A 25,905-nucleotide genomic window follows, 5' to 3' on the forward strand; every position below is an offset into this window, starting at 1 on the left:
CAGTAAATCTATATTATTTTCATTGTTAAGACTGCACCATATCCTCCATTTTGACTCTCTTCATGTTGTCAGATGATCAGCATTTCCTGCCTATAGCTTGCAGTTCGCTGTGTGGTGGAGCCATAAATGTAACCACTTCCTCTTTTGACCGTGTTAAACAATCAGCTGGTTCCTTTAAAAGCTGTCAGTTGACACGCATATTCCAGTAAATCTCATAATTTAACAAGCAGTAAATATGTAGTTACTGCTCAACATGTTTTTAAGGAACCCTGGAAGTTCTGTCAAGAAACTCAAATGTAAACACTTCCTTGTCTCAAACTTGAAGAGGTTAAGAAGATGGTATAAAAAATTTGAAGACAAGAGCAAGTAACACAGTTGAAATTTATTTATTTAAAGAATAAATCCTGCATCAATATTTTAAGACAAAAAAACTAAAAAAATACTAAGATTTCCTTTACACTTTAAAATAATTTTGTTCTTTTTGAAACCATCACACAAAAAATAGAAACAAGTACAATTTTTGTAATTAAAAAAAAAGATGTAACTGTACACAGCAGAATATACCATTTATTGCAAACGGAACACCCCTGACACCTCAGAAACTATAAACACAAGTATTGCAATTCACCTAGAGATATGAAAAGACAAAAAAAAGAAACTACTCTGATACAGCTCTCTCATCCTCTTCTCCTCGGAAACAAACAGCTGTGTTAAGTCTGGTGTCCCCCTCTGGTGTAGGTCATGAAGCCGCTCAGGTCCATTTGAACGGGGACATCCAGTAACTGTGGCACTTGTTCCCTCCTCCTTCAGATACCAGATGAACACAGTCCTCTTCGGGAGACACCATGCTAACACAAAACTGAGCCACAATGATTCGTCCTGTCTGAGCAGGGAAATAAAGAGTCCTCCACTGACACTGATTCACAGGAAACCTGGTGCGACGTTACTCTAAAGCATTCCTCATGTTGCAGTATGGAAATTTAAAAAGACATTCTGTCCTTACTATTGCTGAAAGGTTGTAAAAAGCAGCTTGTTTAGATGGTTTGTTTCATTCAGCAGGCCATTCAAATACATTTATACATCACAGGACGCTGCCCACCAAACAACAACTTACTCTTACAGTATTTAAAAGTGTTGCCATTAACAAATCCTATCGTAGTGAAAACCTATGAACAAAATGTTGCTAAAAAGTTTGATACCTAGTTTGCGCTCAAGATGTTTTAAAGAAAAGCCATTAGAAATGCCCCTGCAGGAGACGGTATCAGAATCATTTGAAGGAGCAGACAGTACCGTGCCTAAAGAACATTCTTGTTAGAGAGAGCGCCCCGCGATGACGTGAATGTTGCAAAGAGTGATCTCTCTCTGTAAACATTTAGTCCACCTCGAAGAGCTGTGCTCACAGATGAGAACATCTGCAAAGACATCAATAAATAAGAGAAAGACAGAAACAGAGTCTTTCCCAACCCTGGTTCACAAATCCCCAGCCCAACCCCCACTGGTAAAACCAACGTCCCCGGGACCACGATCCACCGCCAGAATTGGAATGAGTAGGAACAGTTAGGGTGCCCAGCCCCTAGTTTCACAACATTAAAATATCAAGGTTTAAACATCTGATCTGCTGTCAGTCACTGATGACTGTCACAGAGGTTAACATCTGTTCAGTCACATCACATCACATACAACACACAGAGAAGCAAGGCCAGTTCACAGAACACCCAACACCACCTCATCCACACCTGCCGCTGCTGGTCCATTTACACTCGAGTGTGACACTAAAACCCAGAAAACTCACTAATATCTTCAACCTAATACTTCCAAGATGACCAATAAACTCTGTATTGATTCAATACAGTCAATGCAGGATAAGGGACAGTCACACAAGAGTGCTGTGAAATGTTAAAAATCAAGAGAAAAATGTCTGTAAGCACTCTGGTTCAAAACCTGAAAAGAGATGAGACAACCTGAAGGGAGGTGTTATTCTTCCTTCACTCAGTAGCTACCACCCAACAATCGAGCCAAAAAAGAGGCACACTTTGCCTTGTGTTAAAGGGATAGTTTGTATTATTTGAACTGTGGTTGTCTGGGACACCGTCCATAGTCAGAGATGACGGCTGACACGCCCCCAGTTTGGAGAAACAGCAGGAGCAGCGGTGTAGGAAGCTAAGCAATGTACCGCTGTGGACAGGGTCAGCAGCAAAATAACTATAATTTTCATTCAGGAGACTGAATGCACTGACTGGAAATCAGGTATGAATGTGAAAGGAACTCGCCTGCTGATGGTACTGATACATACTACACTGTCAACTGTCTGCTTTAAAACTACATGATTGGATTATTATTATGGCTTATAAATTTCTAAAAATCTGACAACTTCTGGCATGTTGCTTTCTACAGAAAACAAATCCAAGCATCTGTTCACATGACAAATTCTGAACTTGAACCCCACTGAGATCCTTAACATTGGTAGCAGGACTCTAAAGACAGCAAAGCTTTGAAGAAATACAGTACTTTCCACTAGTGTTACAGATCACACAGGACACAGAGAGGAGAAGCAGCTCCAGTTCAAGTAAAGGAGACATCAACATCAAGTCCTTCCACCATGTACACTGCTGATGGTTCCACAGTGGTGTATAGTGCTTTTTCAAGGGATTAGGGTTAAAATTCATGAAAGGTGTAGACACCTGAGGACTTCTGAACCATGCAAGAGAGCACAACACACCATTACAGATCCACCCTCAGTATATAGGAAGGTCTTTATGAAGCCGTCGCCTTTATTTTCACCACATCTAGTAGTAACATAAGGCAGCTTGTTTTATGCATTTCATCTAAAAGTCAGTATATATCCACATTCATTTGAAAGTTACTGCATCATGAAGCAGTAAACACCTGAGCAGGAGATGTTATCTCAGGGTCAAACACAATCCTGAACACAACAATCCTCAGCAAATGAATGGAAGTGTCTGCCTCACTGAGTCTGTTTACCACGTTGGTCGTGAGACAACAGCAACCAGTTGCAGGCTTAACCAAAGATCACACTGTGAGCAACACGATCAACAAGTCACTGTTGGGTTCTTATCCAGACGAAAGCAGTAAAAGACATACAGCATATGGACAGTTGGAAACACTGTCCGCATGTCAAGTTTTACTGTCAGGCTCTTTGATCACATTCCATCCAGGTGTACAGTGTGCAAAAGTGATGCAACAGGTTTGCAATTGTCCTCAGACAATCAGATTGTCCTACAAGGCACACCATCACCCTAATTTTTATTTTTATTTTTTTATTTTTATTGTGTCCATGCTAAGTTTCAAGACAATTCTTGGAGAGAGACTGGATGCTCTAACACCAGCTTTTTCATCCTTCCTTTAGGTGTGGCCATCTGAAACAGTTTCAAACTTTTACTTTTAGTCATGGTCTGACAGCACAACTTGCAGCCTGGGTCATCTGAAGCATACTGAACCCTTTGCAGATCATTACACTTCTCATGCCTCCCACAGTGCGCCCGAACACCAGTGACTAATTAACCTAGTTACTCACAGTGTTACTGCATCATTGACAGTTAGTTACAGTTGAAGTGTATGTGTGGGGATGTATCTGTGAAATGTGGCTGATCTATGGTGTGGTGTTTGAGAGCATTAAGAAGAATTTTTTAAGACTAAACTGCAAAAGACCTGTTGAAGCTGTGTGCCATGTCAGTGCACCAGTCCCAATACATCTCCCCTCTGAGGTGTCGAAAAAAAACTGCACAGAAAACTCACCATGTGTAGCAGCAACAACTAACCATTTACATTAAGACTGCAACTTTCTAATGTCTGTCAATTCCTTATTAGGCTAAAAATGTCTGAATGTAAGAAAACAACACATGTAAAAGCCATCTTATCTGCAATGTGGAGTGTGATGACATTCTGATAGAATTTATGTAAAAATATCAGTGGAATAAAGAGTCTTGGAAGTTCCATGTTGGAGAATTCTTTGAATCTGACAATGTGTGAGAGCTTTGCATCAGCACGTGTGTTTATGTCTCCGGAGTATTAGGGACAAGATCTGACTCAACCTAGTAGTAAATACAATACAGTATTTTTTTTTTAAAAAGAGTCATCTAGGTGTGCCTGAAACTGAATGCTAACCTCGTCATATTCTACATTGGAAGTATTAAATATCAGACGAACGCTTCCGTATACACTGCAAAAATATTGGTCCAAACCATTAACTCCTGTCTGAACTGACAAGTTGAAAGGAATCCAGTGGGGTATGGTAAATAACAGAACATGAAATTAATTTGTTTCAGGAATTGACAGCATCTTAAAATAGGGCATAAGTTTCTTTTTTAGCTTAACTGAGTGACACAATAAGGTTTTAAGACTTAACAGAGGAATTAAAAGAATTATAATGATTATTGCTACCCCACATACAGAAGTGTGGAAATAGAAAAGTATTGTTGTTTGGATCTGGAGCCAATTTTGCTCTGCAGGGTCACCTCCCTTCACACATTCAGGGAGTTGTGAATTCCATTGCAATAATAGAAATTTGGGATCCAAAGTGAATTAGGTGTTTTGAAAGACAACTGAGTGCCTCCTGGAGGTCGTCTATTCAAAGCAGACAGTTGTTCAGAAGTGTTAACCATCTCCTGGAGGAAAATAACATTTTGATTCTGACACTTTGACCAAAGTAACTTTGAGTCACTGTTCAATCAACCTTTTTGCATTTTTCAGTGTCGGAGGATGCTCATCTACTCCGGGCTTCTAAGAGTTCTAAGAGAACTTTCTCGCAGCATGAGCACTCAATTTCCATTTCTAGCAGAAAATCTTACGGTAAAATATTTACTAAAGCAGTCGACATAGGAGTTTCCTCTGAGAGTAAGTGTCTTTTACAAACACTCTCAAACAGGTACTCAGTTTGCTTTCAAATCACTCGCTTCACATCTCTGATTCCATTTACATTATGGTGTGGACAGACAGACTGACTGACACATGACAACCGAGCAAGTATGTAAGCTGATCAGGTGACCTGAAGCAGCAGCTCCAGCATTATGGCTGATTACTGATGGGAATTTTTGGCTATATCACAGTGCTCTTCTAAAGCTCTAAGACTATTTTACCACTGAGAATGGAAAATACAATTTTGTATGTGCAAAACATGTCTAGTTTTACTTTTGCTCAAAACACCTGAAAACAGCTCTTAGTAGGTCAGAGGAACTACTGCTAGTGGAGCAGTTTGATGGCTTTTCTCAGGTGGACTGACCACTTGTAGATACAGCAGACTGTTAATTCACCTAACGAGCAGATCCTTGTCACCAGTTTAAGAGAAAAGAAGATTCACTATCAGACTAAGGTTGTTTCTGCAGATACAGATTTTTGCGCCGAGTGCTGCAGCTCCAGGGCTCTGCAGGGGCGGGGGGGTGAGTTAGGGGTGGCGGTCTGTCAGGACAGTCAGCCTGTGGCCTCTCTGAGGCACGAGAATGCTGTGGTTTTGGACAGGGTGACAGCCTCTCTCTCTGCCCAGTGCTGCAGGGAGCTTAGAGGGGCATCAGCCTGGTGGTGTGGAACAGGAGGGGGTTCAGGTCCTCTGCATGGACGGCCCGATGAAGCGACGGCTCCGAGCGACTCCGCTCAATTTTTGGCAGCAGGTCTTGAACCTGCTCGATGGCTACCAGGATCTGATGAAGGAAACAAAATGCAAAGGAACAGTCAGTGTTCATAAACATGTGGCTGTCTCCCTCAAGTCACCTGCTACATTTCAGATGGATTTCCCCTTTACAACTGTGGAAGTGCACAACATCTATCACCCATTCTGAAGAACTGGAACATCATGTCCTACCAAAAGACTTCATTATTAATACCAACACTCTAATTCTACTTTTGGTGAAAATGTATTCTGTCAGGATTTATACAGATGAAACACACAGAATTTATGAAATGTTTTAGTTTTTTTTTTATTTGTTTAAATATCTGAACTTGCCAGAAAACACAATTGTTCCACAAGTGCAGACAATTTAAAAATGTGTTAAATGTTTTAAACATCTAAAACTAACCATACTTAGAGATAACATAGGTCCAAAAATGTGCTACTATAATCATCTTTGTTCTATTTTTTTTTCTGAAAATGACATGCCTTTAAAGTTGTGTCACAGATTTCCATCAACTGTGTCAGATTTTTACATACACATGATTTAATCAGGCATAAGAATGGTTAGCTATACTGTAAGGACCTGGTTTAAAAAAGGCACTAGTAATCTTTCTGTTTTTCTACAAATTCATTCAATAATATTGCTATCAGATGTGTTTCAACCATAACATGTCAACTCTGTAACTGTTCTAAAACAAAGCTAAATAAGAATGATGTTTTAAAAATGTGTATTTTGATTAGCATTAAGGGAACTCTGAGACACTTTAAAATATCAAACGGCTGCTCACTACAACTATGTTGTGAAATGAAAACATGGAAAATTTATTAACTCCTTCTGATTTTCCTTCTGATGGAGGTGACATTACATCTGATAAAAATTTAATCACAGGGAGGTTGGCCTGTTACAAGAGTTTGATCCTTGAAGATATATTTTCTAGCATGGAGAGAGTAAAAATCAAAACCCCCTCAAAATACTGTTTTGTTCCAATTCTCAAGAATGAATGACTTGTAACTTAGCATTAGAAATAACCATTTGCAGGACAACAATGAAATTTCATTTTAGAAGTCTATTTGTGCATTTGCAGACAGTAACCCACACAGCCCTTTCCATAGTTGAAAGAAAGGAAACTCCACTGTGTATTCAGTTTACATTACAGCTTGAGTTTGTGTTAATTTTGTGGGACACCTTTTGGCCCACGCGTAACCTCTGCAGTCCTCACCTGTGGGAACAGGGGCCTCTCATCACGTTTGAACTTCAGGCAGTCAATGATAAGCCTTTTCATTGACTTTGGTGAGGTACTATACAGCTTACTGAGGTCTGGAGACAAGTAACCACGTCCAACCATAAAGATTATCTGAGAAAGAACACAAAGAGGAGACGTCTGTCAGTGCTGCAGTCGTCATTTGATTCAGCCAGAGAATGTCACAGAGCCACTGTACATGGTGCAGAATCAATCTGTTGGTCTCTTAGTGAAAAAACTTTGGTCTGCAGTGAATTACTTCTACTACGTTTGGATGGATGGCCAGGACATTTGGTGGGATCTGCCACCATCAGTTTCCACTTCCTCTACACTAGTTCAAGACAAACTATCTCAAAAATGACAAAATTACAATGAAATGTGCTGAAATAGATACTGGTGACATGCAGAAGATCAATGAACAGAAACTAAATTTGAAAGAATTTGGATAATTGATGAATCGTTTGCCAAAATGCCAAAGAATCCCATTCTCCAGCTCCTCCATTGTAATGATTTGCGATGATCATTATCAATGGAATACCTTTGATTGAACTGTGCTGTGATTGGTCAGACAATACAAGCAACCTGAAGACAATATCTTGGATGGTGTGATGGGTATTTCTTCACTTTTTGTGCATTAAAATATCATATCAACAACAACACAACATATCATATCAAAATCAAAATCTGAAATGCAGGCACATAGCTGCCACCTGCCAGTAGTATTAAGTGAAAGACAACCAAGCTGGAGGGACAGCAGCCCTATCAGCAAGCAAACATAGATCTCTGCAGTGATGAATCAGATTTCTGCTCCTGCACCACCTGTGTGACCATCTCTCCTTTCATGATAAGACTAACTGTTTCAGATTTTTAGTTTTGTTGGAACTTATGTTTGATTACTGCACTAAACTCACAGTAAATACTGACCAGCATCAACCATCAGCTAGCAACAGTCTCCCAGACAAAGATGCAGCAAGGTGTTTTGTTTTTTTAATCCATGAAAACACTGACATGGCAAAAGACATGCCATTTTTCACTGTTGAGAGGTTTTCAAGACTTAAATTCATTTCAGTGTGTGTACCAGTACATTTTGACCATTGACCATGGTTTACATTCACACCGATGGCAGAGACAGCAGATAGAAGCAATGAAACATGTCAACTCTGGGGTGAGCAAAAACCTGGCTAAATACACCAGAAGTGAATTTCTCAGCACTGGTCAACATGTGATTTTGCTCCTCTGCTGCTATCTAATCACGTAAAGACAAACTTATAATAACCTCATGAACTTAAAGCTTTTTTTTGTGTTCCTGGACATATATATATATAAAAAAAATAGACTCTCCTTCTCTCCTGCCTGTCTGGTCATTTCTTTCTCCCTGAAGTACATAATTAAAAAAAATACAACCACCAACAGCACTGATACTATTTCTAATAAACACAGTGGATGGCAGATTGTCATATTTCATTATGTAAAGGAAAATCAAAGGAATTGAAACTCCACAAGAACAACAGGGAGACAGGAGAAAAATGAAAATAGGTGGAAATCATCAGGGGAAAATTTCATCACTTATCAGAAACAGATCATTTGTATCATACATTTATGATACAATGATATGTAATATCATGATAAGATTTGCTTGCAGAGCATGCTAAAGATAGAACAGATGCCAAAACTATTGCTGCCAAAACTATTGCACACTGAGGTGTGCTCTGTGTGTTCAACCCAGTTGATTAATATGGGCACCGAATGGAGGCAGCAGGAGATTGGCAACTCCTGTGCCCTGCAAGGTAAAATTACTGTTTTCAAAGGAGTCTTTGTGGCTGTGAAAAGAGCACAGACAGCAGCTTCAGCTCCTTTTTGGAAAATGCTGCCTGATAGGAAAGTGAAGTATAAAAGAAGAAAATATTCTAAACATAGCAAACACAAAGCGATATTGATTTCTGCAAGGTTGTTTGTGTCAAAGCAGTCTGTAGTGATAAAACAGCTTCACCCCCATTGTTGAGATAAGTCAAAAGATTAAGGGTAAATGGTGCAAACATTAGTCTAACTGTTTTTCTTCTTCTGATTGTGGTACAGTGGAATAAATAGTTTCGGGGGACAGTAGTTCTGGATTTCAAAATAAAAGTCTTAGGCCATATTCACAAACATTTTAAGAAGAGTCTATTTATTTATTCATTCATTCATTCATTCATTCATTGTCCGTAACCAATCATCCTGACACATCTGTCCTGACACTGACACATCCTGACATTGGGCGAGAGGCAAGGTAAACCCTGGACAAGTCGCCAGTTCATCGCAGGTCTGACACATAGAGACAAACAACCATTCACACTCACATTGACACCTATGGACAACTTCGAGTCAGCAGTTAACCCATTAACCTGCATGTCTTTGGACTTTAGGTGAGGCTGAGAGAGAACCCACGCAGACGTGAGGAGAACATGCAAACTCTACACAGAAAGGCCCTGCCCAGCCACAAACTCATTCATTCAAACTCAGAACCTTCTTGCTGTGAGGCGACAGTGCCAACCACTGCACCACCCTCTAAGAAGAGTCTACAAAAAAAAAAAAAAATCTAGCAAGGCTGTAGCTTAGGTGTGATGTAAGAACCTCTCAGAGCAACTCTGAGCAAGGAAGGAGCAGAAACTTTTATCTTAGTGAGGAAGTATGGTTGAGCCCCATTTCTGGGCATGACTCATTCTTTATAAGACTGTAATTGGCTGATCCAAAAAAGAAAAAAATGCACTCTTATATAATGGATGTACAATGGATGGTAAAATCAACAAAATTTAGTCACAATTAAGACATGGTGTAATTTAAGAACATCTCTGCTGAATAAATTGCAAGGCAGACTTTAAAAGTAGCCTACAAATTTGGTGAAAATACAGAACTACATTTGCAGCAGCCTTTTCACATGCTGATATTTATATTTATCTGCTTGTGTTTATTTACTATGCTGGTAATTTTAGTTCAGTGACAGAGCTGTAATTGTCTGTGTGATCATTCTGCTGATAGAAAGTTGTGTCAACAAGTCATCACTGCTGCAATGCTGCAAATATCTTAGTGTTAATATCACTTTCATATTTGCCACTGTAGTGTCATTGTGTTACGTGGGAGATTCATCCGCTTTGTTTGGTATCGTTTTCTTTTGTAAAACACTTAAACTTAATTTATATAGCACTATTCTTGACAGTTTTATCACCATTATTATCATTATTATCATTATGTGAGCGTATCTAATGACACTGACCACAAACATTAACTCTGCATGATCTAACCTGTAGAGTTTTACTAACTCACTGTTCTTCAGCGTTTGGGGAACACTTCTCCTCTGCATCTTTCTGCCATTTTGTCCTCTCCTTCAGAAACCCTTCAGCCTGTCAAATGTCCTCCTCCCTACTCCTAACATTTTTTCACTTTAGGACTTATTTTAAACGCTAGGATGCTTTCTGTCAGCAACTTTTATCTTTACCAGGGTCTAGTCTTAACCTTAAGGGGTAACTAAGAAAACGTCACAATTCTAAGAATTCTCATAATTTAATTACTAGGAACAACTCTTTGTACTAGGAAGCTTTGTGAATACTGCCCCTAGATTTCAAAATAAAGAATTCCAAAGTAAAAAGTAAAACTGAAGAGTATTTATTTAGCATTGAAAATGATTAAAAAAAAACAAAAAACAAAAACAAAACACAACTAACACCATATATGCAATGGCCACCCCACTTAACATTTTTGGGGCTGGTTTAGAGGGGATGGACACTAAGGGTGTGTATCTCATTGACTGAGACTGATTCAATTTGTATCTCAATACATGTTCGGTGATACAATATATAATAGAAATTTTTAAATGGCCAATGATTCGGTTCGATGCGATTTTGCCCTGTCACGATATGATGCAATACAAGACAATGCATTGTGTGAATCTTTACATTTTGATTCCATTAATGCTACATTTGTAGAGTGCTATTAGCTGCAAACAGAAATCCTTATAGTTTTACTAAATATAGTAACAGAAGAGACAGAGAAAGATACATGACATTGGTGTTAACATCCAATTATGAGTCTCATGTGTAAATGAGATACTGTAGCCTAAATAAGAATAAACTTTAAAACTGTTTAAAATATACTGAAATATATTACATTAATAGGATATGACATTTTTATACTGTTTTATCTCAAATTGGATTATTCAGATCCTCTGCTTTAGACAGCGTCAGTGCTGTGTAAACACAAAGAAAGAAGCAGTGTCATGTCACCTGATCTCTGTTGTTGATATTGGAGTAAGGCAGGGTCCCTGACATCAGCTCAAACAGCACTACTCCATAGCCGTATACATCAGACTGGAACGTATATGGATTGCTGTCCTGCATTCGGATCACCTCTGGAGCCTTAGAAAAAAAAAACAACAACAAAAAGACAAAATAAGCATTTCAATTGTGGAATGACCTTCTAAAATCACCATAAAAGAATGTGGTTCTACTAATTTAGTTGTTATCCCTTAATTATAACAAAAATATCTATACCAACTTATAGTAATGGTCTTCAAATGTATCCTAAACTGCAATGCATTGAAAAGGTATACAATTGTCATTTACTGTGGCAATGGTTGTGCATGTAGGATGGAGTAGAAAAGGGACTCAAGCTGGCCAAACAACAGGACTTCAGAGACTGTTATGTTACACAGCGAGACCTGCTCTACAGTATCCAGGATCAGGGTGTTACACCTGAGGGGTGGATCACACTCCAAGCTGACAACACACAAGACTCCAGTAGGACAAGGGGAGGAGGACTGTGTTTTTACATCGAGGACTCTTCATCTTCAAACAGTCACACTTGATGGACAACGTTTCCCAGATGTTGAACTAATAATGTGAGGATGTCAACTAGTGTTGTATACTAGAATTTCTGATTTTGATACAATACCTTGAAATATATCAATATACAATTCCATTTTTGATACAATGGGGGGAAAATTAGACGCCACACTGAGAGCATTTTTTTTTAAAATATATACAAATCTACGACGTGAACATGGATATAACAAATGAGACAAGTGACAAGCAACTATGGACTATGTGGGCCCTGCAGAAGTGAGTGTCAACTTTTTTTTTTTTGTATTTTGTGTCTTATGAAGGACCTACAAATTTCATTGTACAACACTGTGTTGTATAATGATAATAAATGTCCTTAAATATTACTATTTTCTACATTTATATGTATCCATTAAGGTACACCCAAATCAAATTAGATCATCAAGAGACAAACTGGATTCTACTACGGCAATTTCCAAAACAGGTCAAACTGAGGGTCAACCAGAAAGTTAAATAAAACTATGCCAGCATCATAGAATAATCCAAAAAAAAAAAAAAAACACCCTTCGTAATGCTGAAGTTGTTTAATCAATATGACAGACAAGTTGAGAATTTATCAAAATTAAAGTGACAACGTTGACTTGATATATATTTTTTTTTTTTATTAGAATCTTGTTTAGCACAGGGCTGTACCTCATGGTTTGAAGCTCTTTTTGTTGCCATGGTATTCCAATGGTAAAAGTAGTATTCCACTATTCATACATTGCTTGTACTGCCAAAGCTTCAAAGCCAAAAGAAGCTTTTCGGGACACCCTTAAATTTAGCCCAACAGGGTTCCAGGAGTTGTCAACATAACAACTGTTAAGTGTGTGTCAAATTAAACAAGATGGAGGACCCAAAAATGCAGACCACAGAACAAAATCAGTTCAAATGTATCTAATAAAGAAAACAAAGGAACAAAAGCTTATGAAAATGCAGGAGGGGTCAAAACCAGTGTCCAAAGAAACAAAAGAATCCACAAAAAGGCAAAACACAAAAAATAGTCCAGGAAAATGATGCAAAGTCAAACACAAGAAGGTGAAACAGGAGAAGGCAGGATGACACACAAGGGCAACAATGAACTGACAAAGAAACAGACTAAATAGACAAAGACGGGGACTAAATAGACAAAGAACTAATAAGACACAGGTGGAGAGACAGGTGAAACCAATTTCAATAAAAAAAAAAGAGCAGAAAAAGGACAAAGACAGGACGTAAAGACAAGACACACGAGGGAGGACCAGAACTACAAAGACAAAACAGGAAATAACCTACAGAAATCCCTTTACACATCACTTTAACAGACACAAACAGAAGCAGACAGAACAGTATCTGTACAAGTACAACACTTAAATCCCACAATTAGCCTGAATTAGCCTGATGAGCCTAGGACATGGTCCATCCTGGTAAAAGCTTTCACTGGTAAAGTTGAGTTTGGTTGTCGAATAACATAAGAGGTGTCCCTTAATGCCAGTGTTATAACAGTCAGTCATCAATTCAATCAAAGTAATTGTAGTACTCACCATCCAGAGAATGGATCCACTGGGCTGTTCCACCTGTTGAGAGCCACTCCATCGAGACTTCACTGTTGCCAAGCCAAAGTCACCAATCTTAACAGTCCAGCCCTCATGGAGGAAAATATCTAGCAGCAGAGCTCAGGAAATATTACAACACACAACTAGTGGGACATGTTTATGTTATTACAGTAGTTTTCTGCATTTAGGGCAATGTGTCTTATACAGTCCAGCCAATATGGATGCCAATACTCTCTTACTGAAAGTCAACACTTGGGCTACACCAGGGCTGCAACTAACAGTTATTTTCATCATCAATTGATGTGTTGACTATTTTCTTGATTAATCAATTACTTATTTGGTCTATGAAATGTCAGAAAATGGTGAAAAATGTCAGTCAGTTTTTCCAAAAGTCCAAAATGACAGGAGTAAAGAAACCAGGAAATATTCACATTTAAGATGCTGGACTATTTTTCTTAAAAAAATGATAATAAATAAATAAAACTAATAGTCAAAATAGTTGTTTAATAATCAATTATTAAATCAATAGATGCAGCTCTACTTCAGTCAACATTTAAGCCTGCAAAATCTGTTTCATTTCAAAGCCAGTTTACCACAGAGACAGAATAATGAACATATTACTGTCCTAATTCTTTTGACCCATGTTTGTCTATTTAAAAGTTATTTGTGGTTTAACCTTTGCTGGCTATAGATCATGGTGTTCTAATTTGTCACTGTGGTTATCAGTCTGGTCTACAGCAGTCTGTGCACAAAACTTTAAATACTACTAGTGGACAATACAAGGATACTGTTTGATTTCAGATCTCGATGAATTATGTTCTTCGCATGAAGATAACTGGAAGAGAAAGAAAAAAAATATCATTTCATCTGTGTAAGAGGCAAGGCACAGCACCAAATTCTGAAAAGATTCTACTCATTGCACCCTGCACAATAACGGAAAACCTACAGCGTTAAGCTGCCAATTTTCTCACAGACTATCTTACAGTATTGTCTTTACTTTGACCATTACTACAAGAGTCCCTGCTGTACTATATCTCATACTTTTTAATTTTCACTTTTCAGACCATAGCTGAGACAACATATTACTTAAGTTTAAAGTTTATATTTTTACCTAACTAACATCCATTCTTACAGAGCACATAGAGTTGTGTATGTAAAAAAACACTGCATCAAATTGAAACTCAATGTATAGCACTTAAAAAGGGTGTTAGAAGTGTTTAAGTGGTAATAGTGAAATGGAATCTAGCAGCAAGTCTTACTCCATGCCCTGTGCTGTCTGTCTGGCCACATCAATGCGGCGCATAGTGTCAAACTTGGTTTCTGTGACATGCAGATGGCGGTACAGGCTGCTGCCTTCACACCACTGTGTGATGATGGCAAAGTTGGGCTTAGTCATGTAGCCCATGAACAGCAGGATGTTGACGTGGCGGGTCTTCCTGCAGACAACAGAAATGGTAATAGTGTTAGAAATTCCATTGTCTCATCAATGGTGAGATTAACATGAAGGTGCAGCTGAGTGACAATTGAATTGAGAGTTACATAAAAAAGACGTGATAACAATATGAACTGCTGTTGCTAGATGTTAAAGTGGTGCCCACCAAGTTATTAAGTTATTTAAACAGACTTTAACTGATTACAAAAGTTTAATCTGTGAAAGCCTATTGATGATGGGTGTGAATATACAACCCCAATTACAAAAAAGGCGGGACATTGTATAAAATGTAAATAAAAACACAATGCAATGATTTACAAAAACGTTTTGACCCATAATCACTTGAATACAGTACAAAGAGAAGATATTTAATGCTCAAACTGATTAACTTTATTGTTTTTGTTAATATACAGTCATTCTGATTTGGATGCCTGTAACATGTTCCAAAAAGTTGGGACAGGAGCATGTTTACCACTGTGACACACCTTTTCTTTTAACAACACTCAGTCAAGTGTTTGGGAACTGAGGACACTAACTGTTGAAGTTCTGAAAGTGAAATTCTTTCTCATTCTTGCTTGATATGCGACTTCAGGAGCTCAACAGTCCAGGGTCTCCATTGTCGTATTTCATAATGCACCACACATGTTCAATGGGAGACAGGTCTGAACTGCAGGCAGGTCAGTCTACTACCTGAACTCTTTTATTATCATGCCACACTTTTGGAACATGTGTATAATGTGTCTTGGCATTTCGCTGAAATTAGCAGGGACATCTCTGAAAGAAACACCATCTGGATGGCAGTATATGTTGCTCCAAAACCTGAATGTACCTTTCAGCATTTTTGGGGGCTTCACAGATGTGACAGTTACCCATAATGCCATGGGCACTAACACATCCCATACCATCACAGATGCTGTCTTCTGAAGTTAGTGCTGGTAATAATCAATGGATGATCATTTTCCATCCATGATTATTGAAAACAGTCTGAAATGTGGACCCGTCAGACCACAGCACACTTTTCCACTTTGCGTCAGTCCATCTCAGATGAGCTCGGGCTCAGAGAAGTCTGCAGTGTGTTTGGATGTTGTTGATGTCTTTCTCTTTGCATGATAGAGTCTTAACTTGTAATCATAGATGCAGAGACAAACTGTGTTGGTTTTCCAAAGTGTTTCTGAGCCCATGTAGTATCTTTTATACAATGATTTGGGCTGTTAATGCAGAAAGGTCATAGACATTCTATGTTGGTTTTTCAATATCTTGTCTTTGTACTCTACTCAACTGAATAGCGGTGGAAAAGTAATTTTTTTTGTTTTTGCGTTTTACACAATGTATCAACTTTTTGGAACTGAGGTTGTATTTATATTTATCTTTGTTAACAAAATTAAGAAAGTTATGTAAAACACAAACAGCACTTCTCACCTCAAGACCTGCATTTCATTCTTAAAGGCCTGTAACTGCTCAGGCGTTGGTTCTGTGACTTTAAGGATCTTGATTGCCACGTCTCCGTGCCACTTGCCCTTGAAGACTGTTCCAAAGGAGCCAGCACCTATTCTCTTCTGAATGTTGACTTCCCGAGAGTGAACCTCCCAGTAATAACTTGAGTCTCTGTAGCCCCCCCGGTGCTGAAAGACATGGATTGAATGTTTTGAACTACTAACTCACACCATAAGTAAATCTCTTCACTTGGATTTTTTGCCACATCAATTTGTAAATGGGTCTCAGGCCACATACCACTTTTTTTTTGTCATCTGACGAGGAGGGTTTGCGCTCCTTGTGCTCTGAAGGAGACTTGGGAGGTCTCCTGCCTGGAGAGCCAAGAGAAGACGGTGGGCTAGTGGAGGGCTTCGGTGAGGGCTCAGGACCTGCAGGAATGACAAAGCAGGACAAGAGAGGCTTCAAATGAAGAACAACACCTGTGATATTATAAATGAAAACATATTTTGAAACAGAGGAGGGAAATGTCGAAAAAAATCTAAAAACATACCCATTGGGGTGTATTTTAGTGCTTCCTAAAAAAGAGAACAGAAACATTATTTTAAACTCACATTTGATAACTTAATGCACAGGTTAGTAAATACGCTAAAGTCAGCAGAGTGTCACGCCTACTTTAAAGAACTGGATGGGTGTGAAAACATCCTTATGCATTTACACTGAAAGTAAAACAGTCAACACAACAATGTAAGTTTGGACTTCTGGTGTTGGACAACTCTGGTGCACAGCCAGTTAGCTTTCTGGGAATTCTTTTTTGCCCTAACAGGCAGTGGTGGGTGTTTTTGACTTTCTGCAATGGCATGGATTTTGCAATACCATCATTACCTTGATAAATGTTTTTGCATATTAAAACTAAGATGCTTTAATCTGGCTGGGCTAACATGCAAGGGCAGTGCTGTGCACATACTCATAGAACTGGAGTTACATCCAGCAACTACCATTTTCCTTGCCAACGCATACTCTGATGTGGAGGGCAATGTTACGAGCAAAGCATGCCAATTTCTCTGGTGTTGGCAGCAAGAACCAACACAAAACTCTTCATCTAACGCTACTCTCACCATCTGGGGACATGAAGACCCAAGAACTGGAAAACCTGTGCATGCCACGTTAATTCGGACTTCTTTCTTAACGAGGTCCAGTGTAAAGCAAGTTATGCTCAAGGATTGATTGATCCATACTGACTTCAAACTTAGAAGCTGTCTCACTATATTTATGTTACTTTACGGTTTATTTAGCAGGTTAGCTTGTTGAACTTGTCGTCAGCAAGTGGCTAGTATGTGTTGTATTTCCACAGTTTGGGAGAGATGTTGGACAAACACTGTCAAGAGAGGTTGTATAAATTTTAAGCCTCATTTGAAGCCAGTTTGATAACCAGAGTAGTAGGCTTATGTGTGTCATAAACAAAGCAATGTTTGTGTGGAACTTCATACTGCAGCCTAAGCTCAGCAGGCTTTGTTGTTACAGAAAGCTCCCTCTGATGTGTGATCCATGGGTGTCTCTTGCTGCCATATATAAACAAACTGACAGACATGCCCAAATGTACACTGACTGTTGCACTTATCTTTATCTTGGGTTTTCTGCCAAATGAAAGCTGTTGAGATGCCTAACTGAGCCACTGAATCACATTACATTTACTGATTAGCCTACATTATATAGCAGCTTCTCCTCCCAAAACACATGAAGGTCTGTACCTCATTTTCATTGCTATTTGGAGCCAATAAAATGAGAATAAAATGTTTTGAGTGCAGTATCCCTTATAAATGAGATATAATACCCCCACCACAAAAACAAAAAAATGACTGATAGAAATTCTAGATCATATTGCCTACCCACTATTTTACATCAATTAACACACTTCACCTATTCAGTTGTTATACAGTCGATAGGTAAATGAAGTACAATCAAATCCTCCTAACAACAGCAACTTATCAAAATATGATGCCAGCCAACACTGACCTCTATGATGCTGGCACCAGCAGGGCCCACTGTGCTGACCATATGAACATTGGGAGTGGAGGTGGAGCGATGCCTCTGTAGAGACTGGCCATCTCCACTTGGCATGGGGAAGCGAAAGGCCGAGGTCGGGGACAAGAGGTCCATCCTGAGTGACCAAGTAAAATAGTCACAATTTGTCCTTGAATAGCAGATTCGCTGACTAAAATTGCCTTTTAATTTGAATATACTTTGTTTAGTATAGGAGCTTACCCAGCAGGCTCTGGGGTTAAGGCTAGGTTGCTCTGTGATGGGGAACCTTCGGGCAATAGTATCCGTGGGTACTCATCTGTGCAAGTACTGGGATCACACCTGGGTGAGAGGAATAGAGGAATGGAACAAGACCAAAGAGACAACGAGAATGAGCACTCATTTAGGGACTTCAAATTGGTGAGGCTATGCTAATCTGAAATTTATGTTTTGTTTTTGTATGTTTTTTGTTTGCACTGATGATATCTCCTCATAATATCGCAGATGAAAAACAAGGATGCAAAAATCTATGGTGCTATAAAAGGCTTACTGATCATTTTAACTAGTGACATTTTTACAATATGTTCATCTATGGATCCTTGTCATTGCATAATGGCTGTGTGTTTCTCTGGATGATTTGGACTCAAACTCTCTGTGCTGTTGCTTTCTCTCTACAATGAGAGCAAAGCTGATTTCTCTTTATTCCTAATGAGTGAGATTACATGCACACTAGTATCCTAGTTATGTTTTGTGCATGTTAGCAGCTTTTCAGGGGTTCAAATACCTGAATATACTACCAGGACCTAAGACACACCTGTAGGCAGACAATGACAAACCCCAATATTGTTATGCTCATGTATACATTAACATGAATAACCAGGTTTTTCATGTTCCATGTAAACACCATATTGTGAATATGAACAACATTCTAGGGATGGCACCAATGCTAAACAAACACTAGCAAACCCTGGAAAATAACTTACTGCCCTTGTTGGCATCATATGACCAGAAAGGCAGCTTATTTTGTATGACAGCACCAAATGCCTACACACACTAATAAACTGAACAGAATCACTGCATGATAATGAACATTTCTTCTCCTACTCACCGTTTGCTCACTGTATCCATGTCCACACACACAGTGGGGACCTTGCTACTGCAGTGCTGGTGAAATTTGTAGCCGCATGTCTGACATCTGAAGCCGTTAAAAAGAAACTTGTGGCAAAAATCACAGTAAGCCAGTTTGAAGAAGGTTTTCCTTACCTGCACAGATAAAGAGGTCACAGCAGCAATGTTGTGAACATTTAGGCAAAAAAATAATTCAGATTCCAAATATAAAGAAGCTTCTAATTGGTATTCTGTAAATATAAGGTATTTCAGAGAAGCCATAAAAATGTAAACAGGGTGTGCATGTTTGACAGCTACTTACAAAGTTGTGCATGGTGAGGGGAATATCATCCAGGACCTCAACTAAAAGCTCCTCTCCAACTAGAGGAGTGATGTCTGTGTCCCAATCTGTCAGTCTCTTACGACTGGATTAAATGAGAAAGAAAGTTTGCACACATGATCACTTTTTCTACATTGGTCTGTACCGGCTAATACAGCATAATGAACTTATTGTGAATACATTTTTTTTTTTATTACTCTGTAGTGAAATACTAGGACTATAACTTCAGGGTGTCCCACCATCTCAGGGATGGGAAAAAAATGATCAGGGATGATAAAAACCAAAATTTTGGGATGCTCCAGGGACAGAAAGTAGGGGTGTAACGATTGACTCGTGCATGCGATCCATTGGACTTTAATGTGTAAGATATGAGTGCACCGGTTCGGACGGACTGTATTGGTAAAAAGCTGAACATGAATTGGAAAAAATCAATGCAGCACTCGCGTATCGATACATCTCATTAGGACGTGGATACGTTTCATTTTTGGCATCAGGGAGCTGCCGCTGTAACTTCCCACCATTTTCTCTCTCAACTAATAGCACTCTACAAATGTAGATGTGTATGACTCCAGTGAATAATATCCAGTGAGAAACATGCTGTCTTCTATTAGAGACTATTTTTACAGATAGAGAGCTGAACATTATGATGTCACAGTGAAGGTGACCTTTGACTTTGATATGTATGTCAAAATGTGGCCGTTTGTACAAAAGCTGAAGAAATTCTGTCAAGGTGTTCTTGAGATATTGTGTTTTCAAGAATGGGACGGATGGACATGTGCACGGACAGAGGGGCGGCCAACATGACAACATACTGCCTCTGGCCGTGTTGCTGGCCAAATAGTTGTTGCTACAAAGGTTTGAAAAAGTATGACTGCGACACCGCGGCCCACACACAAGGTGAGAAGATGTGTGTGACAGTGACATCTGAAAGCTGTGTACATGCCGTGACTATCAGGCGGTTAAGATGGCGTCCCAAAGCAGTAGTGGGATTTTGTGCTTTCTGGTGTCATTGGTGGCCACACTGGCAACATGTGTCACAGAAAAGACAGAGACAAACTTCCTCCCTCTCTCTCTCAGAAGTGTGAATTAGTTTAAGGTTACATAACCCCCCTCACGAGGGTTGCAGCAGTATACCAATTTCACGGTGTACCATGGTATGAAAATCGATGGTTGTCATACCATGAACATTTGCTTATCTACAGTATCTCTACTGCATTGTCATACTCAACTATAAAACCCTTCTATTTTCATTCTTTAAGGGTCATTTTTACTGATAATCATTATATTATAATTGTGTAACACCGTATATCATTAAAACATGACATTTTCTGAGACAGTTATCGTATTGTGAAAATCTCACACATAGTATAGTATTTATATAAAATGTTAACTAGGTTCACAGATGTTACAAAAAAGTGTTGCTTAATGAACTGAATGAATGTGATATATATAAAGAAATGTATATTTTATTTCAACAGACATTAGAAAACATTTCTGCGCCAGTGTTAGCCGGTGGCTGCTTTTTAACTGCAGTCCTGTTTGAGATGACTAAACTATACAGACAGAAGACAACAAGAAACTATGTCCCAATGAGCTATGGAACAAAATGTGAGCTGATTTACAACTGAATAATTTCCATGGTATTTTATTTATGCCACGCATCATTTTAAACAATTCTTGTAGAAAAACAGCTATTTCTGAATAGCCACAGCCAGCATTTAGTTTGGGATGGTTTAAATTGTTTTTCAGGATAGTTTTGGACAGTAGTAAATTTAGAGCCCCAGAAAAACAGTATTTTAGAGAAAAACTATATTATAGCATGCATATTCAGCATGTATAAATACCTTAAATACACAAAATGTGTTTGCACCTCAATACTCTGCCTTCATTCTTAACATTTCATAAATATATCTACAAAGCACACTATACGATATATTGATCTGAGACGAATTACAATTATTTGCAATTGCCTCTTGACTACTATGTTGGCAATAAGGAATGCAACACATTATGTCCATATGGTGGGAGTAGACTTACCCTTCCAGAAGGCGAAATACAGCACAGCACTCTTGGCTTAGACCCCTCACTTTGAGTGCTTTATCTAGACTCTCATGCACAGTCTGTCCTTGGCGAACATTCACCTGAGAACAGGGAAGTGTATTTGAGCAAGTGTGCCTTTGAAATGACATTCACTGGCCAGGTACACACAGGTAACAAAGAGGCATAATGAAAGTACTAAGAGGCAAAAGTGACATCTGCACATTTATGTTGTTGTGACAGAAGTCCAGTCCAGTTTACAGATCACCCCCCCCCCCCCCCCCCCCCAAAAAAAATAAAATAAATAAAAATAAATAAATAATGCTATATTCCTGTTCTGGCCAGATTATGGGATGTCAGTCAACAACAGCTGCTGGTTCCACTGTGATATTATCACACAAGATGTTTCATAATTTCATGTGCATTTCTAACATAGCATCACAAACACCCAATCTGTGAAACCTGACACCAACTGTCCACTCAGAAACATGCTGTGAAAGATGTCACATTTTGTGTAATTACCCTTCCAACCACAGAGATGGTAAAAGTAAACTATCACAACATACTGTACTCTGACGAGAGACGTTGAGTCATTAATAAAGAGCAGTATAGAGCCAATCATCTCACCACTGTCCTCTGTTTGTTGGGGAGGTAGACTCGGATGGTGCCCCCACCTCGGGGTACATCCTCTGGACTAGTCTCTCCCGAGGAGGAGTAGGAGGAGGAGGTGGAGGACATGATGAGAGACAGGAGGAGCTGGGGGATGCAGGAATTAGACACCACGACCTCAGGAGAGCTTCATGCACCGTGGGATTCAGAAGAGTTAGCCCTTTACTTAGAACCTGCAATAACATGGACACATTTCAGCTTGGACACAAAATATACATCTTGTGTAAAGTGGATCTGATTGTTGGGGAAAGGGCATTTTCTGTCATTCATGATGATACCATAGGTAGAGAGAGTAGATGCTGCTGCTTAGATATCGGCAGTAAGAATCCAACATAATGCAAAAAGCCTGGGCGCCCCTATAGCTCAGTCGGTAGGGCGTGCGCACCATGTATTGAGGCTGTTAGTCCTCTGCAGCGGCCGCTGGTTCGAATCTCGCCTGTGGCTCATTTGCTGCATGTCATCCCCTGTCTCTTCACCCCCCTTTCCTGTCATACCTTCAGCTGTCACTGTCAATAAAAAGGCAAAAATGCCAAAAAAATAACCTTTAAAAAAAAAATAATAATAATAAAAAAAAAAAAAATAATGCAAAAAGCCTGTTCTAAACATCACCCTTGGCACCTGCACATGATTACAAAAAGTGAAAACACTATTACACTATGTGGACAAAAAAATAAAAATAATAATAATTTTACCTGATTGCCAATGTTGATACAGATTTATGCACATATTTTTCCCCCTAACTGCAGAGAACTCTTTTATGTTGGAATGAACCTATTATTCTGCCTACTCTTATCATGAAGGGCCACTGCCAGATGCAGACTTAAAATACAATACTTTTCAAAATGACAATTTGTTCTTCACAAATTCATTATAATGATCAGGATGGAAGCTCTTATGATCGGCAATTTAATTGGTACAGTTGAAGGAACATGATTTCAAAACATTTATCAGCATGATGTTTCAAGCCATAGGCTCAAAACAAAAACAAAACAAAACCAACACGGCTACAACACAAATAAATCGGTGCAAATCGTTAGGACATTAACTGGGATTTCAGCTGTTTTCTCCATTACTATCACCAACAATAAGTCAATAATGTGCAAGTAACAAATTGTAGGCCTACATAAACAGGTTTGTTACAATAAAATTAAGCAGACTGACTATTAGGAATGCACAATATGGTTTATTTTTGTGCAGACACCTTAACCAATTTTTAACTGCTTCTCATGGCCAATAACGATAACTGATCATTTTAAATTTTTGTATTTTAAAAAGAAGAATTAAACCTGTATCTTATGCACACCTGAGGGTAAGAAAGGCTCAGATGTAGTCAACACAGATGGCTGATTTAATATTCACACAGCTCTGACTGAACCAAATCCTACTGGCACCACTATTACAACAAAAACACAGAGCAGTACTGACTCTTCAAATTTCTTTGGCTTTTATAGAACACTTTGCAGCCAAATTCAAATTAAATACTTGAAAAAATAAACCTCAGTGAAATCAGATATTATTAGAGTCAATATACTACATGTCTCATCTGACCAAATGATAATTTATCAGGCATCCCAAATGCCTATTGAACTATAAAGAAAAAAACAAGTATTAAATGAGTGAGGTTATGGGTGGAGGGTGGGGGTAAGGAGGTAAAACATCTCTACCCTCACAACACTGCCCTTATTTGTAAAGAGAGAAGGTGATGCCAAAAGCTACTAAAAATGCTGACAGCAGAGCAGAGGTAGCTACATGACTCGCCTAACAAGAATCATCAGTCTGCTGGATGACAAGCAGGACAGACACTTCTTCATCTTGACTTTATAAGGTTGCTGAAAATCCTATTAATACATCGTGCCACGCTCAGGACTGGAGATAAGCTCATAGTCGTCCACACACATTCAGAAACCTCTGTCACTTAAGAGAAACACTACTGCTTGTCAGAGTTTTGAATTATGTCTGGAGGAGGTACAGGGAGATACACGAGAGACTGGCACGTACCGGGTCTTAACGCAACATCTGTGTCAGTCAGTGGCACAGAGAAACGACAACACTTTGGACTGCCTGACAGAACTAATATTAACTGACCCAGACTAAAGTAACCGGTGTAATGTAGCCAGGCCGAGCCTCACATTCATGCTGAAAAGCGCTGACAGTCAAATCAATAAAGTCCTCGCATGATCCTGAAGCTAGCGAACGTTAGCCAGTTAGCTTAGCATGGGATTTGCCTGCTGTGCAATTTGACATTTGGAGTTTTGGAAGGCCATGTATCTGTCGGAGTGCTACTTCAACGACTTAAGCCAACCAGCAAACTAGTTATAAATGTAGCATAGTACTAAGTAACGCTATGTAAGAATGGAAATATTATGCTAACAATGCAAAGTTCTCAAAGCGTTTATAAATTCCTCTTAGCTCGACATGAAACTGTGTTAGCTAGCTGGCTAACAGAGTGCTGACTGGAGTGGGAGAGGAGATTATCTGGCTAACTCAGCGGCTAGCTCCTCTCTACTATAGAGTACAGCTTTATGCTAACGTTAGCCAACTTGGGGGGTTTACCACCGCGTCAGCTTGTTGCCTCCTTCTGCTGCTTTCTCCCAAATACACCACAGCCACTTATTTCATTAACATGCGTAAAACACCAAAAGCCAGTCTTTTCTCTGCGTTTGTCAGGGTAAAAGCGAAACATCCTTCCGTCAAAGTGTTTTAATACAATTTGGATACAAGTTCAACTCTTACCTGTAGCAGCCATCTTGAATTCTCTCAATCTGAAGTCGGATCTGTCAAGAACTTCGGGGAAAGCGGAAAACCTCGGAAATGCTCCGTCCCCATTGGTTGATTCTTGTAGCTGCGCTCTCTCATTGGACAACACAAACTGTCATATAAGAGGTGGGAGTTGTGACTATACTGTTTTGTCATGTAAATGAGCTACACTATACGTTTAGCAATAAGGATGTACCACCACTTTTTCTACTGATAAAAAGAATTGAATAAATAAATGCATTATAAACTATATAAAACAGTCTTGAATTGTTATGTAAACACTTACAGTATATATTTGCTTGTCTTTTATGCTCGCTTGTTTCATTGTGTGTTTGTTTTTTTATTTATCCTTTATTGCCCAGGAAGAACCCATTGACATACATATTCCTTCTGCCAAGGAGTCCTGGTTAAGATGACCTGCAACAAAAAAAAGGTTTCAAATAAAAATACAGACTACAATCAGACACAAAAACAACCATCACGTTTTTAACAATAAATCTATTTAAATTGACAGCGTGTTTCAATCACAAAATTAAATTAAAAAACGCTGTTAAAACTTTTACTTTATGTGTGTATTTTAATATTTTTATGTAATGTATTGTAATTTACCCCTGGGTATTCTTATATCTCTGTTGTATACTGTCCCCTTTGTACTTAATGTTTGGTAATAAACAGTTTTTAAGAAAAACATATAGATAAAAAACACAAGACACAGATGCAAAACATATGTGGACCAAAATTATAAATAGAATCATTACAAATAATTAATTAGAAGCAATGACCCTGTTCTGTTGAAACAAATATTAAAGTATCTTGGAACATGTTGGTGTCAGGATTCCAAATTAAGTATGCTTTGCAGCA

The 25,905-nt window shown here is 38.8% G+C and overlaps 1 protein-coding gene across 1 annotated transcript; it reads right to left on the bottom strand.

Moving 5' to 3' along the window:
• Nucleotides 1-4,951: 4,951 nt before the first annotated feature.
• araf (A-Raf proto-oncogene, serine/threonine kinase) lies at nt 4,952-25,126 on the bottom strand. Its single transcript, XM_084729335.1, has 16 exons — nt 25,021-25,126; nt 22,246-22,460; nt 21,619-21,722; nt 19,564-19,666; nt 19,243-19,397; nt 18,378-18,476; nt 18,129-18,273; nt 16,666-16,690; nt 16,413-16,543; nt 16,101-16,303; nt 14,509-14,685; nt 14,038-14,084; nt 13,238-13,356; nt 11,121-11,252; nt 6,844-6,978; nt 4,952-5,654 (listed from the first exon to the last, which is right to left on the bottom strand). Exons 2-16 carry the CDS (start codon nt 22,354-22,356, stop codon nt 5,514-5,516), a joined length of 1,827 nt encoding a protein of 608 aa, XP_084585461.1. The 5' UTR covers nt 22,357-22,460; nt 25,021-25,126; the 3' UTR covers nt 4,952-5,513.
• Nucleotides 25,127-25,905: the final 779 nt, after the last annotated feature.

The sequence above is a fragment of the Lutjanus erythropterus genome, chromosome 10, assembly GCF_056507025.1.
Source record: "Lutjanus erythropterus isolate fLutEry1 chromosome 10, fLutEry1.hap2, whole genome shotgun sequence".
Lineage (NCBI taxonomy): Eukaryota > Metazoa > Chordata > Actinopteri > Lutjaniformes > Lutjanidae > Lutjanus > Lutjanus erythropterus.

Excerpts from the sequence above, each read along its gene's own strand:
- araf (XM_084729335.1), bottom strand. The coding sequence starts at position 22,356 with ATGTCCTCCACCTCCTCCTCCTACTCCTCCTCGGGAGAGACTAGTCCA. Across the intron at positions 16,691-18,128 it reads CTGGTGCCAGCATCATAGAG|GAAGCACTAAAATACACCCC; the intron begins GTCAGTGTTGGC and ends TCTCTTTTTTAG. Across the intron at positions 5,655-6,843 it reads AGAGGCCCCTGTTCCCACAG|ATCCTGGTAGCCATCGAGCA; the intron begins GTGAGGACTGCA and ends TTCCTTCATCAG.